This window comes from Miscanthus floridulus, chromosome 18 (assembly GCF_019320115.1).
Source record: "Miscanthus floridulus cultivar M001 chromosome 18, ASM1932011v1, whole genome shotgun sequence".
NCBI classification, from domain to species: Eukaryota; Viridiplantae; Streptophyta; class Magnoliopsida; order Poales; family Poaceae; genus Miscanthus; species Miscanthus floridulus.
The window spans coordinates 24,107,322-24,130,094 of NC_089597.1; the positions used below are offsets into that span (position 1 = coordinate 24,107,322).

At 42.9% G+C, this 22,773-nt stretch overlaps 1 protein-coding gene across 1 annotated transcript; it reads left to right on the plus strand.

Moving 5' to 3' along the window:
• The first annotated feature begins 1,178 nt into the window (after positions 1-1,178).
• LOC136523489 (suppressor protein SRP40-like) lies at positions 1,179-11,551 on the plus strand. Its single transcript, XM_066517158.1, has 13 exons — positions 1,179-1,251; positions 2,803-2,922; positions 3,515-3,634; positions 4,260-4,349; positions 5,932-6,021; positions 6,617-6,736; positions 7,332-7,451; positions 8,077-8,166; positions 8,782-8,871; positions 9,920-10,009; positions 10,569-10,688; positions 11,314-11,403; positions 11,523-11,551. Exons 1-13 carry the CDS (start codon positions 1,179-1,181, stop codon positions 11,549-11,551), a joined length of 1,242 nt encoding a protein of 413 aa, XP_066373255.1.
• Positions 11,552-22,773: the final 11,222 nt, after the last annotated feature.

Genomic DNA, 22,773 nt, shown 5'->3' on the forward strand with positions numbered 1-22,773 from the left:
AGTTTGTTGTATAATTATGCGTAGAATTGAGATGTTTGTTTGGGACTGCTCCGCTCCATAATTTTTAGCAAAATAGATGCTCAAATTGTGGAGTTGTGAGAGCACCTAGATCCTAACCTCCAGTTCAAATCATAAACCTTGTCAGAGTTGGCAGAGTAAACTCTACTCTATTGAAAATGGTGGAGTTGTGAGAGCATCTAAAGAGTTGTTCCACAAACATCAGTTTTTTGTGGAGATGCTCAATGACAAAGTTTGTGGAGCAGTTCCATGTAGGCCCATAAGATATGCATTTTGGTTCGCTTTTATGAACTGGGTGTGGCCTAGCGACTTCAAAAAAAAAGGAGCAACTATGATAGTAAAACATGTGTGGCATGCATGGTGCCCTGGTGCCGCAAAATGTTGGCTTAGTCCTCTAGATTGATTTGAGCCCATGTGTATGTCCCACAAACGAGGGATATTCCATATAGGATGATCATGCCCCCATGTGACTTCAACCCTAGCAAACCCAGTGTGGATCATCTCATTTTCTCATGATTTGTCCATCTAACTAAACACATGATAAGTAATTGAAACTCACGATAGAACTAAGCAAGCAAACATGCATGCCTTTAGAAATTGTGTACAAAACATCTTATTATAAAAAACTAGTTGGCATTGTGAGTAGGAATATGATGTGTTAGAAAATGAGTCAGGCAAAGATAAATTGGAGGCCTCCCATCGATTTGGCTCTTGTTGCCATATCCCTACGCAACATGTGCCGCTCTAGGATTTGGAAGCCGTCAGGGCTCTCCCGGTCCTTCCGCAGATTGGAACACACCGCGTGTCTGCTAGGTCTTAGCATTGTTTGGCTGTAGGCACGTCACCTGAAGCTAGACATTTTTATTATTTTAAGTAGCTTTGCATGCAACATGAGAGGTATGAGGATGGCGGTAGCAGGAAGAGTGGCCTCATACGACCACGTATGAAGACTTTTATAAAAAAATTGTTGCCCTCCATGAGATTTACAAGTTTCTAGTTTTGAGTTTTTTCATTTGAGATTGTTAAGATACTCAAAGTAAAATAATATTTTAGGAGCTTATTAACCGCGTACCAAGCTTTTCGCTTTAGAAAAATCATCTTATACGATGTCCGTTAAAGATACTTTGTATATGACAATTGTAGCTTAGGATGACGATAGCATGAAGACTGGCTCGAAGACGAGTAGGACGGAAGAGGAGGCCTACCCATATAGGAGAGATAGAGATGTCAATGGTAAGTAGCCCATTTTCTACTTGTTCTCCACAATACCAATAGCATTCTGCTCTATGCAGGACTATATGCCATGTTCCTACTGCAAATGTGTTACATTTTTCTTATCCTGATTTCATTTAGAGTTTTGCATGATGCTATCATTATTTTAAATAGTACTAGCATATGTTAATAAACTTGGCGAAAATGGTTGTAACCTGTGGAGTTCATAGTTTTCCTACATTTATCATTATTTTTTAGAAAGGATGGCAAAAGTTTGCCGCAAGTTTTATTAGACGATGTAAAAGGAAAAACCATATAAAAATCAACATCACATCGGAGGCCCCTCCCCTGTTAACAACAACAGACACCATTTCTGGAAACAAGCGTCGAAAAAACCTTAGACCTACGAAAAAACAAAAGAACCCCTATAGCTCTATGGAGCCGACCAATGTGCACAACCACAACTGAAGGAAAACTGTCTAAAGAACGTAGACCACAATTCTGATTGAGGCTCTTCATGCCGTGGAGCCAAAGCCAAAGAAGTCAAAGAACCACAGAAGTAGTTCAAGAGAAAGGAGAAGCTGATCTTCCTACCATTGTTTCAAGAGCTACTAGCTTTACATTTCGGAAGCTTTATGTGCTTTAGAAGCTTTTGTTGTTAATTGTACCAAGACAAGCTGATGATGGACTGCTAGAGATATGGTCTTGCGTCACTACGTCAAGAGTCGACCAAACGATCCACATAGTATGCCTTTGGTGAACTAGGTGCGGTCTGGCGACTTGAGAAAAAACAAAGGAGCAGCTATGATAGGAAACCTCGTGTGGCATGCATGGTGCCCGGGTGTTGCAAAATGTTGGCTTAGTCTAGTAGATTGGTTTGAGCACATGTGTACGCCCCACAAACAAGGGGTATATTCCATTTAGGATGAACATGCCCAATTGTGACTTCAACCCAAGTAAACCTAGTGTGGATCATCTCATTTTGTCATGACTTGTCCATCTAACTAAACACTTTGAAACTCATGATAGAACTAAGGAAGCAAACATGCATGCCTTTAGAAATTATGTACAAAAATTTTATTGTAAAAAACTAAATGGTGTTGTGATTAGGAGTAGGATGCGTTAGAAAATGAGTCAGGCAAAGATAAATTGGAGGCCGCCGAGCGATTCAGCTCCTATTGGTGTATTCCTATGCGACACGTGTCGCTCTAGGAATTGGAAGCCATTAGGGTCCTCCCGGTCCCTCTGTAGATTGGCGCACGCCGTGTGTCTGCTGGGTCTTGGCATTGTTTGGCTGCAGGCACATCACCTGAAGCTAGACATTTTTATTATTTTAAGTAGCTTTCCATGCAACATGAGAGGTATGAGGATGGTGGTAGCAGGAAGAGTGGCCTCATACGACCACGTATGAAGATTTTTATATAAAAATTGTTGCCTTCTACAACTTTTAAGTTGTAAGCTTTTTCATTTGAGATGTTTCAGATATTCAAAGTAAAATAATATTTTAGGAGCTTATTAACTGTGTACCAAGCTTTTCGCTTTAGAAAAATCATCTTTCTCATATGGTGTCAGATAAAGATGCTTTGTATATGACAATTGTAGCTCAGGATGGCGGTAGCAGGAAGAGTGGCTCGAAGATGAGTAGGATGGAAGAGGAGGCCTACTCATATAGGAGAGATACAGATGTCAATGGTAAGTAGCACATTTTCTACTTGTTCTCCACAATACCAATAGCATTCAGCAAGCAAACATGCATGCCTTTAGAAATTGTGTACAAAACATTTTATTATAAAAAACTAGTTGGCATTGTGATTAGGAGTAGGATGTGTTAGACACGAGTCAGGCAAAGATAAATTGGAGGCCTCCCAGCGATTCAGCTCCTGTTGGCGTATCCCTACACAACTCGTGTTGCTCTAGGAATTGGAAGCCATTGGGGCCCTCCCGGTCCCTCCGCAAATTGGTGCACGATGTGTGTCTACTGGGTCTTGGCATTGTTTGGCTGCACGCACATCACCAGAAGCTGGACATTTTTGTTATTTTAAGTTTCTTTGCATGCAACATGAGAGGTATGATGATGGCGGTAGTAGGAATAGTAGCCTCATACGACCACGTATGAAGACTTTTATATTAAAATTGTTGCCCTCCATGAGATTTATAACTCTAGTTTTGAGATTTTTCATTTAAGATTGTTAAGATACTGAAAGTAAAATAATATTTTAGGAGCTTATTAACCGCGTACCAAGCTTTTCGCTTTAGAAAAATCATCTTTCTTATATGGTGTCAGAAAAAGATACTTTGTATATAGCAATTTTAGCTCAGGATGGCGGTAGCAGGAAGAGTGGCTCAAAGACGAGTAGGATGGAAGAGGAGGCCTACTCATATAGGAGAGATTCAGATGTCAATGGTAAGTAGCCCATTGTCTACTTGTACTCCACAATACCAATAGCATTAAGAAAGCAAACTTGCATGCCTTTAGAAATTATGTACAGAACATTTTATTATAAAAAACTAGTTGGCATTGTGATTAGGAGTAGGATGTGTTAGAACATGAGCCAGGCAAAGATAAATTGGAGACCTCTGAGTGATTCAGCTCCTGTTGGCGTATCCCTACGCGACCCGTGTCGCTCTAGGAATTCGAAGCCATTGGGGCCCTCCCGGCCCCTCCGTAGATTTGTGCACGATGTGTGTCTGCTCGGTCTTGGCATTGTTTGGCTGTAGGCACGTCACCAGAAGGTGGACATTTTTGTTATTTTAAGTAGCTTTGCATGCAACATGAGAGGTATGAGGATGGCGGTAGCAGGAAGACTGGCCTCATACGGCCACGTATGAAGATTTTTATATAAAAATTGTTGCCCTCCTTGAGATTTACAACTTTCTAGTTTTGAGTTTTTTCATTTGAGATTGTTAAGATACTTAAAGTAAAATAATATTTTAGGAGCTTATTAACTGCGTACCAAGCTTTTCGCTTTAGAAAAATTATCTTTCTTATATGGTGTCTGATAAAGATACTTTGTATATGACAATTGTAGCTCAGGATGGTGGTAGTAGGAAGAGTGGCTCGAAGACGAGTAGGATGGAAGAGGAGGCCTACTCATATAGGAGAGATACAGATGTCAATGGTAAGTAGCCCATTTTCTACTTGTTCTCCACGATACCAATTGCATTTTGCTCTATGTATGACTATATGCCATGTTCCTACTGCAATGTGTTATATTTTTCTTATCCTGATTTCATTTAGAGTTTTGCATGATGCTATCATTATTTTAAATAGTACTAGAATATGTTATTAAACTTTGCGAAAATGGCTGTAATGTGTGGAGTTCATAGTTTTCCAACATTTACCAACATTTTTTTCGAAAGGATGGTGAAAGTTTGCCGCAAGTTTTATTAGACGATGTAAAAGGAAAAACCATACGAAAATCAACATCACATCGGAGGCCCCTCCCCTATTAACAACAACAGACACCACTACTGGAAAGAAGTGCCGAAAAAACCTTAGACCTACAAAAAAATAGAAGAAACCCCATAGCTCTAGGGAGCCGACCTATGTGCACAACCGCAACTGAAGGAAAATTGTCTAAAGAACCTAGACAACTATTCTGATTGAGGCTCTTCATGCCAAGGAGCCAAAGCCAAAGAAATCAAAGAACTAAAGAAGTAGTTCAAGAGAAAGGAGAAGCTGATCTTCATACCATTGTTTCAAGAGCTACCAGCTTTACATTTCGGAAGCTTTATGTGCTTTAGAAGCTTTTGTTGTTAATTGTACCAAGACAAGCTGATGATGGACTGCTAGAGATATGGTCTTGCGTCACTACGTCAAGAGTCGACCAAACTATCCACATAGTATGCCTTTGGTGAACTGGGTGCGGTCTGGCGACTTGAGAAAAAAACAAAGGAGCAGCTATCACATGACACCTCGTGTGGCATGCATGGTGCCCGGGTGCCGCAAAATGTTGGCTTAGTATAGTAGATTGATTTGAGCACATGTGTAAACGAGGGGTATATTCCATTTAGGATGAACATTCCCAATTGTGACTTCAACCCAAGTAAACCTAGTGTGGATCATCTCATTTTGTCATGACTTGTCCATCTAACTAAACACTTTGAAATTCATGATAGAACTAAGGAAGCAAACATGCATGCCTTTAGAAATTGTGTACAAAAATTTTATTGTAAAAAACTAATTGGTGTTGTGATTAGGAGTAGGATGCATTAGAAAATGAGTCAGGCAAAGATAAATTGGAGGCCTCCGAGCAATTCAGGTCCTATTGGTGTATGCCTATGCGACATGTGTTGCTCTAGGAATTGGAAGCCATCGGGGCCCTCCCGGTCCCTCTGTAGATTGGCGCACGCCGTGTGTCTGCTGGGTCTTGGCATTGTTTGGTTGCAGGCACATCACCTGAAGCTAGACAATTTTATTATTTTAAGTAGCTTTGCATGCAACATGAGAGGTATGAGGATGGTGGTAGCAGGAAGAGTGGCCTCATATGACCACGTATGAAGATTTTTATATAAAAATTGTTGCCCTCCACGAGATCTACAACTTTTTTGTTGTAAGCTTTTTCATTTGAGATTATTAAGATATTCAAAGTAAAATAATATTTTAGGAGCTTATTAACTGCGTACCGAGCCTTTGGCTTTAGAAAAATCATCTTTCTCATATGGTGTCCGATAAAGATACTTTGTATATGAAAATTGTAGCTCAGGATGGTGGTAGTAGGAAGAGTGGCTCGAAGATGAGTAGGATGGAAGAGGAGGCCTACTCATATAGGAGAGATATAGATGTCAATGGTAAGTAGCCCATTTTCTACTTGTTCTTCACAATACCAATAGGATTCAGCAAGCAAACATGCATGCCTTTAGAAATTGTGTACAAAACATTTTATTATAAAAAACCAGTTGGCATTGTGATTAGGAGTAGGATGTGTTAGAACATGAGTCAGGCAAAGATAAATTGGAGGCCTCCCAGTGATTCAGCTCCTGTTGGCATACCCCTACGCGACTCGTGTCGCTCTAGGAATTGGATGCCATTGGGGCCCTCGCGGTCCCTCCGTAGATTGGTGCACGATGTGTGTCTGCTGGGTCTTGGCATTGTTTGGCTGCAGGCACATCACCAGAAGCTGGACATTTTTGTTATTTTAAGTTTCTTTGCATGCAACATGAGAGGTATGATGATGGCGGTAGTAGGAAGAGTAGCCTCATACGACCACGTATGAAGACTTTTATATTAAAATTGTTGCCCTCCATGAGATTTATAACTTTCTAGTTTTGAGATTTTTCATTTAAGATTGTTAAGATACTGAAAGTAAAATAATATTTTAGGAGCTTATTAACCACGTACCAAGTTTTTCGCTTTAGAAAAATCATCTTTCTTATATGATGTCAGAAAAAGATACTTTGTATATGACAATTGTAGCTCAGGATGGCGGTAGCAGGAAGAGTGGCTCGAAGACGAGTAGGATGGAAGAGGAGGCCTACTCATATAGGAGAGATACAGATGTCAACGGTAAGTAGCCCATTTTCTACTTGTACTCCACAATACCAATAGCATTAAGAAAGCAAACTTGCATGCCATTAGAAATTGTGTACAAAACATTTTATTATAGAAAACTAGTTGGCATTGTGATTAGGAGTAGGATGTGTTAGAACATGAGTCAGGCAAAGATAAATTGGAGGCCTCCCAGCGATTCAGCTCCAGTTGGCGTATCCCTACGCGACTCGTGTCGCTCTAGGAATTGGAAACCACTGGGGCCCTCCCGTTCCCTCCGCAGATTGGCGCACGTCGTGTGTCTGCTGGGTCTTGGCATTGTTTGGCTGCAGGCACATCACCTGAAGCTAGACATTTTTATTATTTTAAGTAGCTTTTCATGCAACATGAGAGGTATGAGGATGGTGGTAGCAGGAAGAGTGGTCTCATACGACCACGTATGAAGATTTTTATATAAAAATTATTGCCCTCCACGAGATCTACAACTTTTTAGTTGTAAGCTTTTTCATTTGAGATTGTTAAGATACTGAAAGTAAAATAATATTTTAGGAGCTTATTAACCGCGTACCAAGCTTTTCGCTTTAGAAAAATCATCTTTCTCATATGGTGTCAGAAAAAGATACTTTGTATATGACAATTTTAGCTCTGGACAGCGGTAGCAGGAAGAGTGGCTCCAAGACGAGTAGGATGGAAGAGGAGGCCTACTCATATAGGAGAGATACATATGTCAATGGTAAGTAGCCCATTTTCTACTTGTACTCCACAATACCAATAGCATTCAGCAAGCAAACATGCTTGCCTTTAGAAATTGTGTACAGAACATTTTATTATAAAAAACTAGTTGGCATTGTGATTAGGAGTAGGATGTGTTAGAACATGAGTCAGGCAAAGATAAATTGGAGACCTCCCAGCGATTCAGCTCCTGTTGGTGTATCCCTACGCGACTCGTGTCGCTCTAGGAATTCGAAGCCATTGGGGCCCTCCGGTCCCTCCGTAGATTGGTGCATGATGTGTGTCTACTGGGTCTTGGCATTGTTTGGCTGCAGGCACGTCACCCGAATCAGGACATTTTTGTTATTTTCAGTGGCTGTGCATGCAACATGAGAGGTATGAGGATAGCGGTAGCAGGAAGAGTGGCCTCATACGACCACATATGAAGATTTTTATATAAAAAATGTTGCCCTCCATGAGATTTACAACTTTCTAGTTTTGAGTTTTTTTCATTTGAGATTGTTAAGATACTTAAAGTAAAATAATATTTTAGGAGCTTATTAACCGCGTACCAAGCTTTTCGCTTTAGAAAAATTATATTTCTTATATTGTATTTGATAAAGATACTTTGTATATGACAATTGTAGCTCAGGATGGTGGTAGCAGGAAGAGTGGCTCGAAGACGAATAGGATAGAAGAGGAGGCCTACTCATATAGGAGAGATACATATGTCAATGGTAAGTAGCCCATTTTCTACTTGTACTCCACAATACCAATAGCATTAAGAAAGCAAACATGCATGCCTTTAGAAATTGTGTACAGAACATTTTATTATAAAAAACTAGTTGGCATTGTGATTAGAAGTAGGATGTGTTAGAACACGAGTCAGGCAAAGATAAATTGGAGACCGCTCAGCGATTCAACTCCTGTTGGCGTATCCCTACGCGACTCGTGTCGCTCTAGGAATTTGAAGCCATTGGGTCCCTCCGCAGATTGGTGCACGATGTGTGTCTGCTGGGTCTTAGCATTGTTTGGCTGCAGGCACATCACCAGAAGCTGGACATTTTTGTTATTTTAAGTAGCTTTGCATGCAACATGAGAGGTATGAGGATGGCGGTAGCAGGAAGAGTGGCCTCATACGACCATGTTTGAAGATTTTTATATAAAAATTGTTGCCCTCCATGAAATTTACAACTTTCTAGTTTTGAGTTTTTTCATTTGAGATTGTTAAGTTACTTAAAGTAAAATAATATTTTTGGAGCTTATTAACCGCGTACCAAGCTTTTCGCTTTAGAAAAATTATCTTTCTTATATGGTGTCTGATAAAGATACTTTGTATATGACAATTGTAGCTCAGGATGGTGGTAGCAGGAAGAGTGGCTCGAAGACGAGTAGGATGGAAGAGGAGGCCTACTCATATAGGAGAGATACAGACATCAATGGTAAGTAGCCCATTTTCTACTTGTTCTCCACGATACCAATTGCATTCTGCTCTATGTATGACTATATGCCATGTTCCTACTGCAATGTGTTATATTTTTCTTATACTGATTTCATTTAGAGTTTTGCATGATGCTATCATTATTTTAAATAGTACTAGAATATGTTATTAAACTTTACGAAAATGGTTGTAATCTGTGGAGTTCATAGTTTTCCTACATTTACCAACATTTTTTTAGAAAGGATGGCGAATGTTTGCCGCAAGTTTTATTAGACGATGTAAAAGGAAAAACCATACCAAAATCAACATCACATCGGAGGCCCCTCCCCTATTAACAACAACAGACACCACTACTGGAAAGAAGTGCCGAAAAACCTTAGACCTGCAAAAAAATAGAAGAAACCCCATAGCTCTAGGGAGCCGACCTATGTGCACAACCGCAACTGAAGGAAAATTATCTAAAGAACCTAGACAACTATTCTGATTGAGGCTCTTCATGCCAAGGAGCCAAAGCCAAAGAAATCAAAGAACTAAAGAAGTAGTTCAAGAGAAAGGAGAAGCTGATCTTCATACCATTGTTTCAAGAGCTACCAGCTTTACATTTCGGAAGCTTTATGTGCTTTAGAAGCTTTTGTTGTTAATTGTACCAAGACAAGCTGATGATGGACTGCTAGAGATATGGTCTTGCGTCACTACGTCAAGAGTCGACCAAACTATCCACATAGTATGCCTTTGGTGAACTGGGTGCAGTCTGGCGACTTGAGAAAAAAACAAAGGAGCAGCTATCACATGACACCTCGTGTGGCATGCATGGTGCCCGGGTGCCGCAAAATGTTGGCTTAGTATAGTAGATTGATTTGAGCGCATGTGTACGCCCCACAAATGAGGGGTATATTCCATTTAGGATGAACATGCCCCCATGTGAGTTCAATCCATGCAAACCCAGTGTCTATCATCTAATTTTGTCATGAGTTGTCCATCTAACTATACACTTTGAAACTCATGATAGAACTAAGCAAGCAAACATGCATTGTATATGACAATTGTAGCTCAGGATGGCGGTTGCAGGAAGAGTGGCTCGAAGACGAGTAGGATGGAAGAGGAGGCCAACTCATATAGGAGAGATACAGATGCCAATGGTAAGTAGCCCATTTTCTACTTGTTCTCCACAGTACTAATAGCATTAAGCAAGCAATCATGCATGCCTTTAGAAATTGTGAACAAAACATTTTATTTCAAAAAACTAGTTGGCATTGTGATTAGGAGTAGGATGTGTAAGAAAATGATTCAGTTAAGATAAATTGGAGGCCTCCCAACGATTCAGCTCCTGTTGGCGTATCACGTTCGGGCCCTACCAGTCCCTCCGTAGATTGGTGCACATCGCGTGCTTGCTGGGTCTTGGCATTGTTTGGCTGCAGGCACGTCGCCTGAAGCTAGACATTTTTATTATTTTAAGTAGCTTTGCAAGCAACATGAGAGGTATGAGGATGGCGGTAGCAGGAATAGTGGCCTCATGCGACCACGTATGAAGATTTTTATATAAAAATGTTGCCCTCCATGAGATCTACAACTTTCTAGTTTTGAGTTTTTTTATTTGAGATTGTTAAGATACTGAAAGTAAAATAACATTTTAGGAGCTTATTAACTGCGTACCAAGCTTTTCGCTTTGGAAAAATCATCTTTCTTATATGGTGTCAGATAAAGATACTTTGTATATGACAATTGTAGCTCAGGATGGCGGTAGCAGGAAAAGTGGCTCGAAGACGAGTAGGATGGAAGAGGAGGCCTACTCATATAGGAGAGATACAGATGCCAATGGTAAGTAGCCCATTTTCTACTTGTTCTCCACAATACCAATAGCATTAAGCAAGCAAACATGCATGCCTTTAGAAACTGTGTACAAAACATTTCATTATAAAAAACTAGTTGGTGTTGTGATTAGGAGTAGGACATGTAAGAAAATGAGTCTGGCAAAGATAAATCGGAAGCCTCCCAGCAATTCAGCTCATGTTGGCGTATCCCTACGCGAGACGTGCCGCTCTAGGATTTGGAAGCCGTCGGGGCCCTCCCGGTCCCTCCGCAGATTGGTGCACGCCACGTGCCTGCTGGGTCTTGGCATTGTTTGGCTGCAGGCACGTCACCTGAAGCTCGACACTTTTGTTATTTTAAGTAGATTTGCATGCAACATAAGAGGTATGAGGATGGCGGTAGCAGGAAGAGTGGCCTCATAGGACCACGTATGAAGATTTTTATATAAAAATAGTTGCCCTCCATGAGATTTACAACTTTCTAGTTTTGAGTTTTTTCATTTGAGATTGTTAAGATACTTAAAGTAAAATAATATATTAGGAGCTTATTAACAGTGTACCAAGCTTTTCGCTTTAGAAAAATCAGCTTTCTTATATGGTGTCTGATAAAGATACTTTGTATATGACAATTGTAGCTCAAGATGGTGGTAGCAGGAAGAGTGGCTCGAAGACGAGTAGGATGGAAGAGGAGGCCTACTCATATAGGAGAGATACAGATGTCAATGGTAAGTAGCCCATTTTCTACTTGTTCTCCACGATACCAATTGCATTCTGCTCTATGTATGACTATATGCCATGTTCCTACTGCAATGTGTTATATTTTTCTTATCGTGATTTCATTTAGAGTTTTGCATGATGCTATCATTATTTTAAATAGTACCAGAATATGTTATTAAACTTGACGAAAATGGCTGTAATCTGTGGAGTTCATAGTTTTCCTACATTTACCAACATTTTTTTAGAAAGGATGGCGAAAGTTTGCCCCAAGTTTTATTAGACGATGTAAAAGGAATTACCATACCAAAATCAACGTCACATCGGAGGTCCCTCCCCTATTAACAACAATAGACACCACTACTGGAAACAAGTGCCGAAAAAACCTTAGACCTGTGAAAAAACAGAAGAACCCCCATAGCTCTAGGGAGCCGACCTATGTCCACAACCACAACTGAAGGAAAACTGTCTAAAGAACCTAGACCACTATTCTGATTGAGGCTCTTCATGCCAAGGAGCCAAAGCCAAAGAAGTCAAAGATCCAAAGAAGTAGTTCAAGAGAAAGGAGAAGCTGATCTTCCTACCATCGTTTCAAGAGCTACCAGCTTTACATTGCGGAAGCTTTTTGTGCTTTAGAAGCTTTTGTTGTTAATTGTAACAAGACAAGCTGATGATGGACTGCTAGAGATATGGTCTTGCGTCACTGCATCTAGAGTCGACCAAATGATCTACATAGTATGCCTTTGGTGAACTGGGTGCGGTCTGGCGACTTGAGAAAAAAAAAACAAAGGAGCATCTATGACAGGAAAGCTCATGTGGCATGCATGGTGCCCTGGTGCCACAAAATGTTGGCTTAGTCTGGTAGATCGATTTGAGCGCATGTGTACGTCCGACAAATGAGGGGTATATTCCATTTAGGATGAACATGCCCCCACGCGACTTCAACCCAAGCAAACCCAGTGTGGATCATCTCATTTTGTCATGATTTGTCCATCTAACTAAACACATGATTAGTAATTGAAACTCACGATGGAACTATGCAGGCAAACATGCATGCCTTTAGAAATTGTGTATAGAACATTTTATTATGAAATACTAGTTGGCGTTGTGATTAGGATGAGGATGTGTTAAAAGATGAGTCAGGCAAAGATAAATTGAAAGCCTCCCAATGATTTAGCTCCTGTTGGTGTTTCCCTACGCGACACGTGCCGCCTAGGTGGAAGCCGTCGGGGGGCCTCCCAATCTCTCCGCAGATTGGCGCACGCTGCGTGTCTGCTAGGGCTTGGCATTGTTTGGCTACATGCAAGTCACCTGAAGCCGGAGATTTTTATTATTTTAAGTAACTTTGCATGCAAAAGTTTACTAGATGAACATAGATTTTTAGAAAGGACGGCAAAATTTTGCCGCAAGTTTTATTAGACGATGTGAAAGGAAAAACCATACCATAATTTACATCACACCGTAGGCCCCTCCCCCATTAACAACAACAAAGACCACTACTTAAAACAAGCACCGAAAAAACCTTAGACCTGCGAAAAAACCGAAGAACCCCCATAGCTCTAGGAAGGCGACCCATGTCCACAACCGCAACTGACGGAAAACATGTCTAAACAACCTAGACCACTATTCCGATTGAGGCGCTTCATGCCATGGAGCCGAAGCCAAAGAAGTCAAAGAACCAAAGAAGTAGTTCAAGAGAAAGGAGAAGATGATCTTCCTGCCATTGTTTTAGGAGTTACCTGCTTTATGTGCGTTAGATGCTTTAGCTGTTAATTGTAGCAAGACAAGCAGATGATGGACTATTGGAGATATGGTCTTACATCACTGCATCAAGAGTCGACCAAACGATCCACATAGAATGCCTTTGGTGAACTGGGTGTGGTCTGGCGACTTGAAAAAAAAAACAAAGGAACAGCTATGATAGGAAAACACGTGTGGCATGCATGGTGCCCTAGTGCCGCAAAATGTTGGCTTAGTCTGCTAGATCGATTTGAGCACATGTGTATGTCCCACAAAGGAGGGGTAGATTCCATTTAGGATGGACATGCCCCCATTTGACGTCAGCCCAGGCAAACCCAGTGTGGATCATCTTATTTTGTCATGACTAACTAAACACATGATAAGTAATTGAAACTCACGATAGAACTAAGCAAGCAAATATGCCTTAGAAATTGTGTATAGAACATTTTATTGTGAAATACTAGTTGGCATTGTGATTATTAGGAGCAGGATGTGTTAGCCAATGAGTCAGGCACACGTGTGGAGGTTCATGCTTAGAGCACCAGAGTTGCTCCTCAACTCGTAGGCTAAGCAAAAGAGGGCTCGGGTAGGGATGACCATAATTAACTAAAACTGAGAATCGAACCGAAATAACCGGAACCAAAACTGAAATAACCAGTTGTCTGTTCGGTTCCAAAGAGAAGGAACCAAACTTTTCTTTGCTTATTTCGGTTCTACTCTTGGTTAACCGAATTAAACGAAAGAACTGAATTACAAGAACTTGTATTCCAATTATTTGCATTTTGTAAACACTATGTATGGTTTACGTGTGATATGTCATATTTGGACTACTTTTGTGTTTGTGTTACTATATTTGCTATTGTCTTCTTGTCAATTATTATTATTATCTAGAACTGAGGAAGTGTTGCTAAATTTTCTTCTATAAATTGAGCTTTTTTATTGTCTTAGCCTATGCTAAAAACTGCGAATCAAAACCGAACCAAAAAAACTGAAAACTGGGATGCTCATTTCCTAAAATTTCTCAAAACCAATCAGTTCCCATTTTCTAGGAACCGATTTTTTCAAGAACCAAGGAACCAAGCCTAAGAACTGATTGCTCACCCCTGGCTCAGGCATATAGTGACACACCACAGTAAGAATGATGTTCTATTTAGAGCCTTCTAGGTATTAAATCTGTAGTTTTTTTGGGTGCTTCGTAGCAATCCAAGTAAGTTTTACTACTTAGCTCATATTTTGAAATTTTTAGAGTTAATAGTGAAGAGTACCAAGGCACCGAAACCCTTCTTTACTGGTGCCCCTAAGAAACAACGGGGAACAAGCTAGAAGATGAACATAAAGGTCATCTGATTGTTATCATGGTAGTTAATTATAAGATTCTTTATATTGAAATCACATGCTTATTGAAAGCCGGAAGAAGCAACAAGAGGAACTCTTCAGAGATGCTAGAATGGTATAAACACAAGGAAAAAATGTAGAAAATTTGCTTTGTAATAATAAAATGACTTCCACCAGAAATTCAGAAAGAAATTTCTAGATCTCTTTTGTAGAACAGAGCACCAAAGCCATTATTTCATATTGGATAATAACTAGGTAGTGTGCCTTGTTGATGAGGCTCGAGATGCATCTATCAAGTAGGGATGGCAATGGGTACTCTTACATGAAATATGATGGGTACAAACCCTATTAGGCACCGGTATGGGGCCTCCCACCCCAAGGGTATGCTAAAGAGATATTTCTTATCACCATCAGGTAGAGCGGGTGCACATTCCCCTATACCCCATCCTGCTACCCGATATGGTACCCATCAATGACCTATGACATGTGGGTATAGAGCATATACAAATTGAAACACTACCTGCCAGTCATCTAGTCCCATTCCTTTACCCTCCCGGCCACTAGCCCACTAGCAGAGAAACGACTTTTGATCCACTTCAAAATTTGGCTTTAGTCCCGGTATTTTTTTGCACCCGGGACTAGAGAAACCTTTAGTCCCGGTTGGTAGCTCCAACCGGGACTAAAGGTCCCTGCCCAACGGCTACTGAGGTGTGTCAGAGGCACGTCAGTGCGAGAATCTTTAGTCCCGGTTTGAGACATGAACCCAGACTAAAAGTGTGACTTTTAGTCCCGGTTTGAGACACGAACCTGGACTAAAGGTACCTTTAGTCCCGGTTTATGTCTCAAACCCGGACTAAAGGTGTCCCCAAACTGAATTTAAAAAGAAAGCGTATCTTATCTAAGTTAGATGTGTGGTGGTAGGTGAGATGGTAATACGCTGCAACTTTTTTTTCATCCAATAAACACCTCTACTCCAGGTTGGAGGAACCGGGACTAAAAATCAAGACCTTTAGTCCCGATTGCATAGTCCCGGTTCCAAAACCTGGATTAAAGGGGGTTGAGAACCGGGACTAAAGCTTGTTTGTGTACTAGTGGCCCTCACACTCCAGTCTTGACCATGTTCCCTTCTCCCCTGTTAGATACACACCGAATCACCAATTTTCATGTACTCTCAAGCACCGATCCACAGTGCTCGTGTGGTATGCACGCACCTATGACAATGTTAGTCTGTTGTGTCCCTATCATGCATGACCATCTGCTCTTCTTGTGCCATGGTCTGTCACCACTTCTTGGTCCTAGCACGGGCACCGGTAACTTAGCACAGGTTTTGTTGCCAACATGAGGTCATAACCTATGTGGCACGAGGGTTGGGGGGGGGGGGGGGGTGGAAATTGATTTCTTAGCCATGGGTCCGAAAAATTCCTTTTCTATTATGGACTATTGTTTCCTTTTTCTATTCCATTATTTTAAAACTTTAGTCATCGACTTACTCGGGATTGTGGTGCTAATTTGCTAAAAATTTGGAGAATTTACAATGTTGGTGATGAGTTGCTATTATGTGAATTGTACATTTGTAATAATGCATTTATGCTACTAGAGGAATTTTTAATTATAAATCTATAAAACTTGAATTATTGGTTGTCTATACCGGGTGTGTGTTGCCCAATGACCACTTGTTACCCACATGGGTGCTAGATGTGGGGGAAATCTAGACTCGAGATGAGTGGTGGGTGTGAGTGGCGAGGCTGTTTTATCCCAACATGGATTGGTATGGAGCTATGCTCACAAGGTTTCATACCCATTGCCACCCCTATTATCACAGAGCAAATGGTTGTTGTTTTGAGGCTAGTTTGTAATGTTTGACATGTTTTCATTCAAGTTCTGACATCAAATTTATTAACCATTCTTCTTACTCCATATATTTTTTCAACTTAAAAAAATAGCAACCTTAAAAAGTGTGTGAACACACGACTTGGAATAATAGTATTTTTCGAAAACAAAATGTTATACACACAATATGAAAAATATAAAGCAAGTGTTCTATCTTTCTATGCTACATGAGAGCATTGGCATGGTACCTTTCCTGGTTTGGACTCACTAATTAGAGTCCCCTTCACCTTCTAGGGAGTTTGTGCTGACCAACTAGATGGTTTTCATGATAGGATGCTCAAACTTGTCCTAGTGAGTCACTGGACATAAACTCCATCTTACGCCTCCATTGTGTCCTTGTTGAATCATACACCAATGCATATGTGCTCATGCTCATTGGCAACCTCTTCAAAATGGTAGTCAAGCAAAAGTTGGACTACAACATGCTATTACTGCTAGGGAGGTTCACCAACATGCTCTTCCATTGTTCCATCGGTGGCACCACCACCAACTTGCTTCATGGTCATGATCATCATATCCACCATCTCCTAGCCTTGCTTAACTCCATCATGTGGATCTATCTCAATCATCTCCATTGAAAGCATTAGTCAACTAGTTGTCACTAAATTACCAAAACTAAACTAGGGTTTTCACCCACTGGGTATCATACCCATTGCCATCCTTGTTGTCATGGAGCAAATCATCATTGTTTACTTGTTTTGAGGTTAGCTTGTAATGTTTGGCATGTTGTTTTCATTTAAATTCTAACCTCAAATTTAGTAACCATGCTTCTTACTCTACATTTTTTCAACTTAAAAATTTAATAACCTTAAAATGTGTTCTACACACAACTTGGAATGGCAGTGCTTTTTCTAAAAAAGTTCTACACTTCTACATGAAAAATACAAAGCAAGTGTCCTATCTTTCTATGCAACATGAGAGCTTAGCATTGGTAGGATGAGACAATAGCTTTCCTAATTTGAGCGGACCAATTGGACAACCCCAAACCTTCCAGGGAGTCCATGCTGACCAACTAGATGGATTCCATGATTGCATGCTCAAACATGTCCGTGGTGAGGCACTAGCCATAAATTCCATCTTACACCTGCACTGCCTCCTTGTTGACCCATCTGCTGATCCAACTATGGTCATGCCGATTGACATCCTCTTCAAAATGGTAGTTGCCATGGTTGCTATGGAGGTTCACCAATGCGTCATTACACATGTCCATGTTTGACTACATGGAGGCTGTGGCCCATGGGCCACCGATGGCAGCACCACCAGCTTGCTCGGGAGGCACTTGCTTTGATCTATCGATTAGGATGGGTGATGAGCTCACGGGCGTGATTTGTAACAACCCAAAAATCCATACACTAAAAATACCGACTACAAAATTTTTTCTTAAAAACTCCCATGTGTTGATGAGTGTCATGTATAGAAACCCAACCTAAGAGATGCATTAGGTCTAACCCCAACCCAAGTCAACACATAAGCATGGCATGCCATATGTTAATCATGTTTATTTAAATGCTGACAAAAGAAACATAGCGTACATTGTTAACTAAAATGGTGATTTGGATTTTCATCTGTTTTATGTAATGCCTAACAACTCCTTTAAAGAAATACACCATAAAGTAATTATTACTCAAACCGAAGAATAAATGTTTAAAAATAAAACTATTTCCATTTTTGTATAACAAAACTACACCTATTTTTGTTATACAAAATAGCTAAGTAAATTCCTAATATATATATAAAAGAATGTTGTGGGCCTCATATCTAAAACTCCAATGAATTTGGTGCACCAATTTGGAATTCAAATTTCAAACCAAATTTGAATTCAAACAATGGAGAAGAGAAATAAAACAGAAAAAGGAACAAGAAGGAAAGAAGGCCCATAGCAGGCTCGGCCTGCTCGGCCCGCCAGTGCGCAGCAGCCGGCCAGCCCCGCTAGCGCGCGCAGTAGCAGGCCGGCCCAACTCGTGCGGCCAGCCCAGCTTGCGGCCCAGCATGTCGCCCACGCCCACGCACCTCCCTGCCCCCCTTGCTGCCGCTGCCGCTGCCACTGGACCCCACCTGTCAGCTTTCCTATTCATCTTCTCCACGCCCACGCCTCAACTGCCCGCGCGACCAGAGGCCGACAGCGCTGGCAGGAGCGGGCCAGGGGGTCACACCCGGGGCATGGCCTTGCTCCCCCTTGCGCCGCGCTCATGCAACCTAGCGCCATCGTCGGATGCATCCCACGCCTTCCCACCGCACGATGCCGATCGCCATTAAAGGCATGGTGCTCGGCTATAAAGCCATGCCCGGAGCCTTAGCCTCTCCCTCAGCCACCACCGCCGCTTGGTGGCCCAGCAGCCGCACCACACCGAGAGTAGAGGGCCGAGAAGGAGTTCGGAAGAGGAGGATCGGAGCCACCCACGTGCTGCCGAAGTTGATGGAGCCAAAGACAACGCCGTCGTCTTCATCACGGTCGTGGGTCGGCACTGCACTGCCTCTGTCTTCACGGCCACGACCCTCCACGGCACCGCCATCCTATCGCCTTCGACACCAACGGTGAGCCCTCGCTGCTAAGACCCCTCCTAGCCCCTAGACGCCGTAGCAGAGCATGCGCACGCCGCGCTCCCGACGCCGCCGTCATGGCACGGCCACCGCTTGCGCACCCGGCCGCCTCACCGTACTAGGACGCAGCCGTAACACCACTAGGACGCCCGGAGGGTAACTGCGTAGCCCGAGGCCCTGTTAGCCGACCACAGCACCCCGGCCACGAGCACCGAACCTTGGCCAGAGCTCCGCCGTGCACCATCACCGCGCGCGGACTCCGCCACGTCTTTTGGTTGCTGTCGTCACTTGTCCCGGTCGCCCGTTGGCCGTATGAAAGGGAACAGGGCACCAAACCCTTGGAACGGCTCCTAGCTGCCCCACCGGCGAGCACTGCCACGACCAAGCCACCGACCGCTATGGCCAGCGCCCTGGAAAGCCCCAGCCGCCACCTAGACCCCACCATCGTATTCGCCATGGCCTGGGGAAGCTTTCCCCCACCTTAATTGGACGCCAGCACCGCCGTAGGATCATGCCGGTGAGCACATCACCAGTGGGAGCACGCCGGAGATGAAAGTAGAGGCCTCCTCTCGCCGACCGCATGCGCCTGCACTCGGTGCACGTGAGCCAAGCCAAAAGGGAAAGAGGGTGGACTCGGTCCACCGTAGACCAGCCAACGGTCCATGGACTGTGAACGTGAGTCCACCGTGAGCCACTCAGTGTGGGCAGAATGGTGGACGAAGCCCAGTGGAGGCCCATGGCAACGACGTGGCAGCGCCATAGCCTGCCATGTGTCCGGGCCGGCCCGGCCCATATCCAGGCCCAACCGGCCCAGTTTGGACCCAACCTAGTTGATCATTGACCGATCATCGTTGACCGTTGACCTAGCCCCACATGTCAGCGACATAGGGACTCTGGACCCACTCGTCAGTGGGTGACATCATGCTGACATCATGATAACGTCAGCTGCTGACGTCAGCAACCCTAGCCCCACACGTCAGTGACTACAAACCCGTTGACTGTTGACTCACCTGTTGACTCAGTGTTGACTTTGATCGGACCCACAGGTCAGTGACCCAAGAGCCTCTGGCCCCACCTGTTAGGAACGATGACGTTAATGATGTCATGCTGACGTCAAGATGACGTCAGCAGGAACCCCACTTGTCAGATCAGAGCCAAGCCGGTGATGTCATGCTGATGTCACACTGATGTCAGCATGCCACGTGGACCAATCACAGCGTGACACGTGTCAGCCCAGGATTAATTCAGCCTTTTCCATTTTCAGAAATGATTTAAACTTCGGAAATTCATAACTAATTCATACGAACTCAGAAAAATGCAAGACCAGAACCAAAATTCATCTAAAATCAAGCTCTACGCAATGAACCCATATTTGAGTGCATTTGGCTCCTTTGAATTTTCATTGCTTCTTTGTGCTATTCTATAGACGTCGCTAACGCGACTATAATGCGATCGTTTGTAGACTCGGAGGAGAACCGGACTGATGAGGATCGTGAGTACCGTGAGGAGTATGGAGACGACTACACTGAAGGTGCCACATCCCACCCAATCTCGTAGCACCTATTATGCATGGCTAATATAGAACTGTTATTGCTTTACTTTACTGCTACAATCATACTATGATAGGACTTGCATGGTAGTATGCTTACTTGAAGGCCTTTACCTTGACGCAACCTTACCCCTGCATACCCTGCTATTAGGCTAGATACACGCTTACTGCTATATATTTCATTACTTATACTTCTACTATGCTTATACTACATGCGTGGTGGAAACTGGTGTTATCTGGACGATGGAGAGAGTGTTGCATGTGTGACTTGGGTGTGTGGAGGGTGAGGGTTGTGTCAACCAAGTTGGAGTATACGATGAGCCTGGGGCAAGTCTTGCCATGTGGTGCTACCTGGGCACCCCTGGAAATGGATACCTGTGGTGGGTAAATGGTATATGAGGTGGACCTAGGTGTGAACCTGTGATGGGAGGAGCCCAGGGTGGAGGTGCTGTGGTGGCACGATAAATGGAAACCCTGATGAAGACATTCTGGCTTGGTCATCCCTAAGGACTTACTAGTACTCAGATTTACCAAGAAGCCTTACGTACCACTCGCCCTATATGGTGTAGGACGGCCGGACTACTTGGTAGGATATTGCCACTACTGCTAGGTTGATAGCGGATAGTGTAAGGAGGTACGGGGTGCGGAGGATTTCCCCCACACCCTTCCAAGACTTCATGGAGACCTTGTGGACCTAGCTCATGACTCACAGTTTCAGCCACCCCAGACTAGACTTGGGGTGTACCAGGGCTGAATGGTAGAGTGGCATTATCCTAGGCTAGCAAGCGGCCGGAATCAGCCTAGTTAACGACGGTCAGCGAGGAAGGTGGATCTTGTGGTTATGTAAAACCTCTGCAGAGTGTATGGTTGATCGATCAATACATATGCCAACTTGTCGACTATGGACCTTTCCTGGGTTTTGCTTAAACTAGATAGAGAGATGAGTCCTTTTCTTCTCCCCCTGGGAGTGAGTGTTTGGACGTAGCCAGGGGCTACGGGCTTTGAGATAGTGCCAAGAGGGAGTTGGCCTATCGACTGAGCAATGGTATAGTTGTGATGTGGAGATGGTGGTAAATCGATCCCAGGATCGAAACCTGGCTCTAGAAAGGGATTGGGTGGAATGTGTGTGGGAATGGTGTTAAAACTTGACCAACCATTATTATATACTTGATATGCTATTGCTTAGGAATCCCCAGCCTTATAGGTTCCTTTTGATTATATCCAACTTGCATCCAATTTCCACAAAGCAATACTCATAGGGTGGGAGTGGCCAGTACAAATCGTAATGATAAATTTTGGCACATAGGTTCTACTGAGGAGTATAGCTCTGAGGAGTTTGATGGTTGAGGGGTTCGTGCCTACGCTCGAGTTTGGCGATCTTATCTTCAAGCTATTCTGAATGAATGCTACTTTTGATTCTGCCAATGCGGCGATGTAATAAATTATGTACTTCTGCACTATTTGTTCTCTAATAATATCGTTGTATGGATGTGGTATTCGACTAGAATTTGGGTAATATGATCTACAATGGTCTTATTACACTTTGACTCTGTGGATTTCCATTCGTGGAAATCGGGTCGCTTCATGATTGGCTTCAATAATTTGGGATGAAGGAAACCCTATGCAAGGTTGTGGTAGGCATAGTGCATAGGACCTATTAATGGGGAATTGTGCAGGAGTCACTGACTGAAAAATGGAGTGGGTCTTGGCGTGAAAACTATTTCTAGCATGAGTGATGGCATCGTGCTATGAGGGACAACTCAATCTGGCTGACCTAAGTGAAAGAGTTCATCCCACATCCTAGGGTACATTCATTGTTGGATGCATTAATCTCCTAGGTAACTTAAAACTAGGCAACCCTTGACATCCACTTTGCCTTCTAGGGAGTCAGTGCCTACCAACAATTGCATGATTGGATTCCCCATCTAATCCTAGCAAGGCACCGGCACTCAACTCCATCCTTGTTTGGAGATACATGGCAAGATTGACAACAGATGTTGTCTAAACACACAACATATATTTCTAACATTGCACGCAGGGTCGACAGCAGGCATTATGGGCTTGATTCTTTAAGCTAGAAAGATGTATGTCATCCTCAGAGGAAGCAAGTCGACACACAATGTCTTCCTTGATATAGCCATAATCCTATGCATTCATGGCCGCAATGTGTGGTAGCATTTTGATGGCATGTGGTGCAGTTCTTGGAGACACAAAGTTTTCTAATCAATGGTTAGGCATGCGCCCATGACGCAATGCAGGCTGTGCTCGGGCATACTCTATGATGAGGTGGAGCTTGTCTGCCTTGATGCCTCGCACCACCTCTTGG

Excerpts from the sequence above, each read along its gene's own strand:
- LOC136523489 (XM_066517158.1), top strand. The coding sequence starts at position 1,179 with ATGAAGACTGGCTCGAAGACGAGTAGGACGGAAGAGGAGGCCTACCCA. Across the intron at positions 8,167-8,781 it reads GAGAGATACATATGTCAATG|CTCAGGATGGTGGTAGCAGG; the intron begins GTAAGTAGCCCA and ends TGACAATTGTAG. Across the intron at positions 10,689-11,313 it reads GAGAGATACAGATGCCAATG|CTCAAGATGGTGGTAGCAGG; the intron begins GTAAGTAGCCCA and ends TGACAATTGTAG.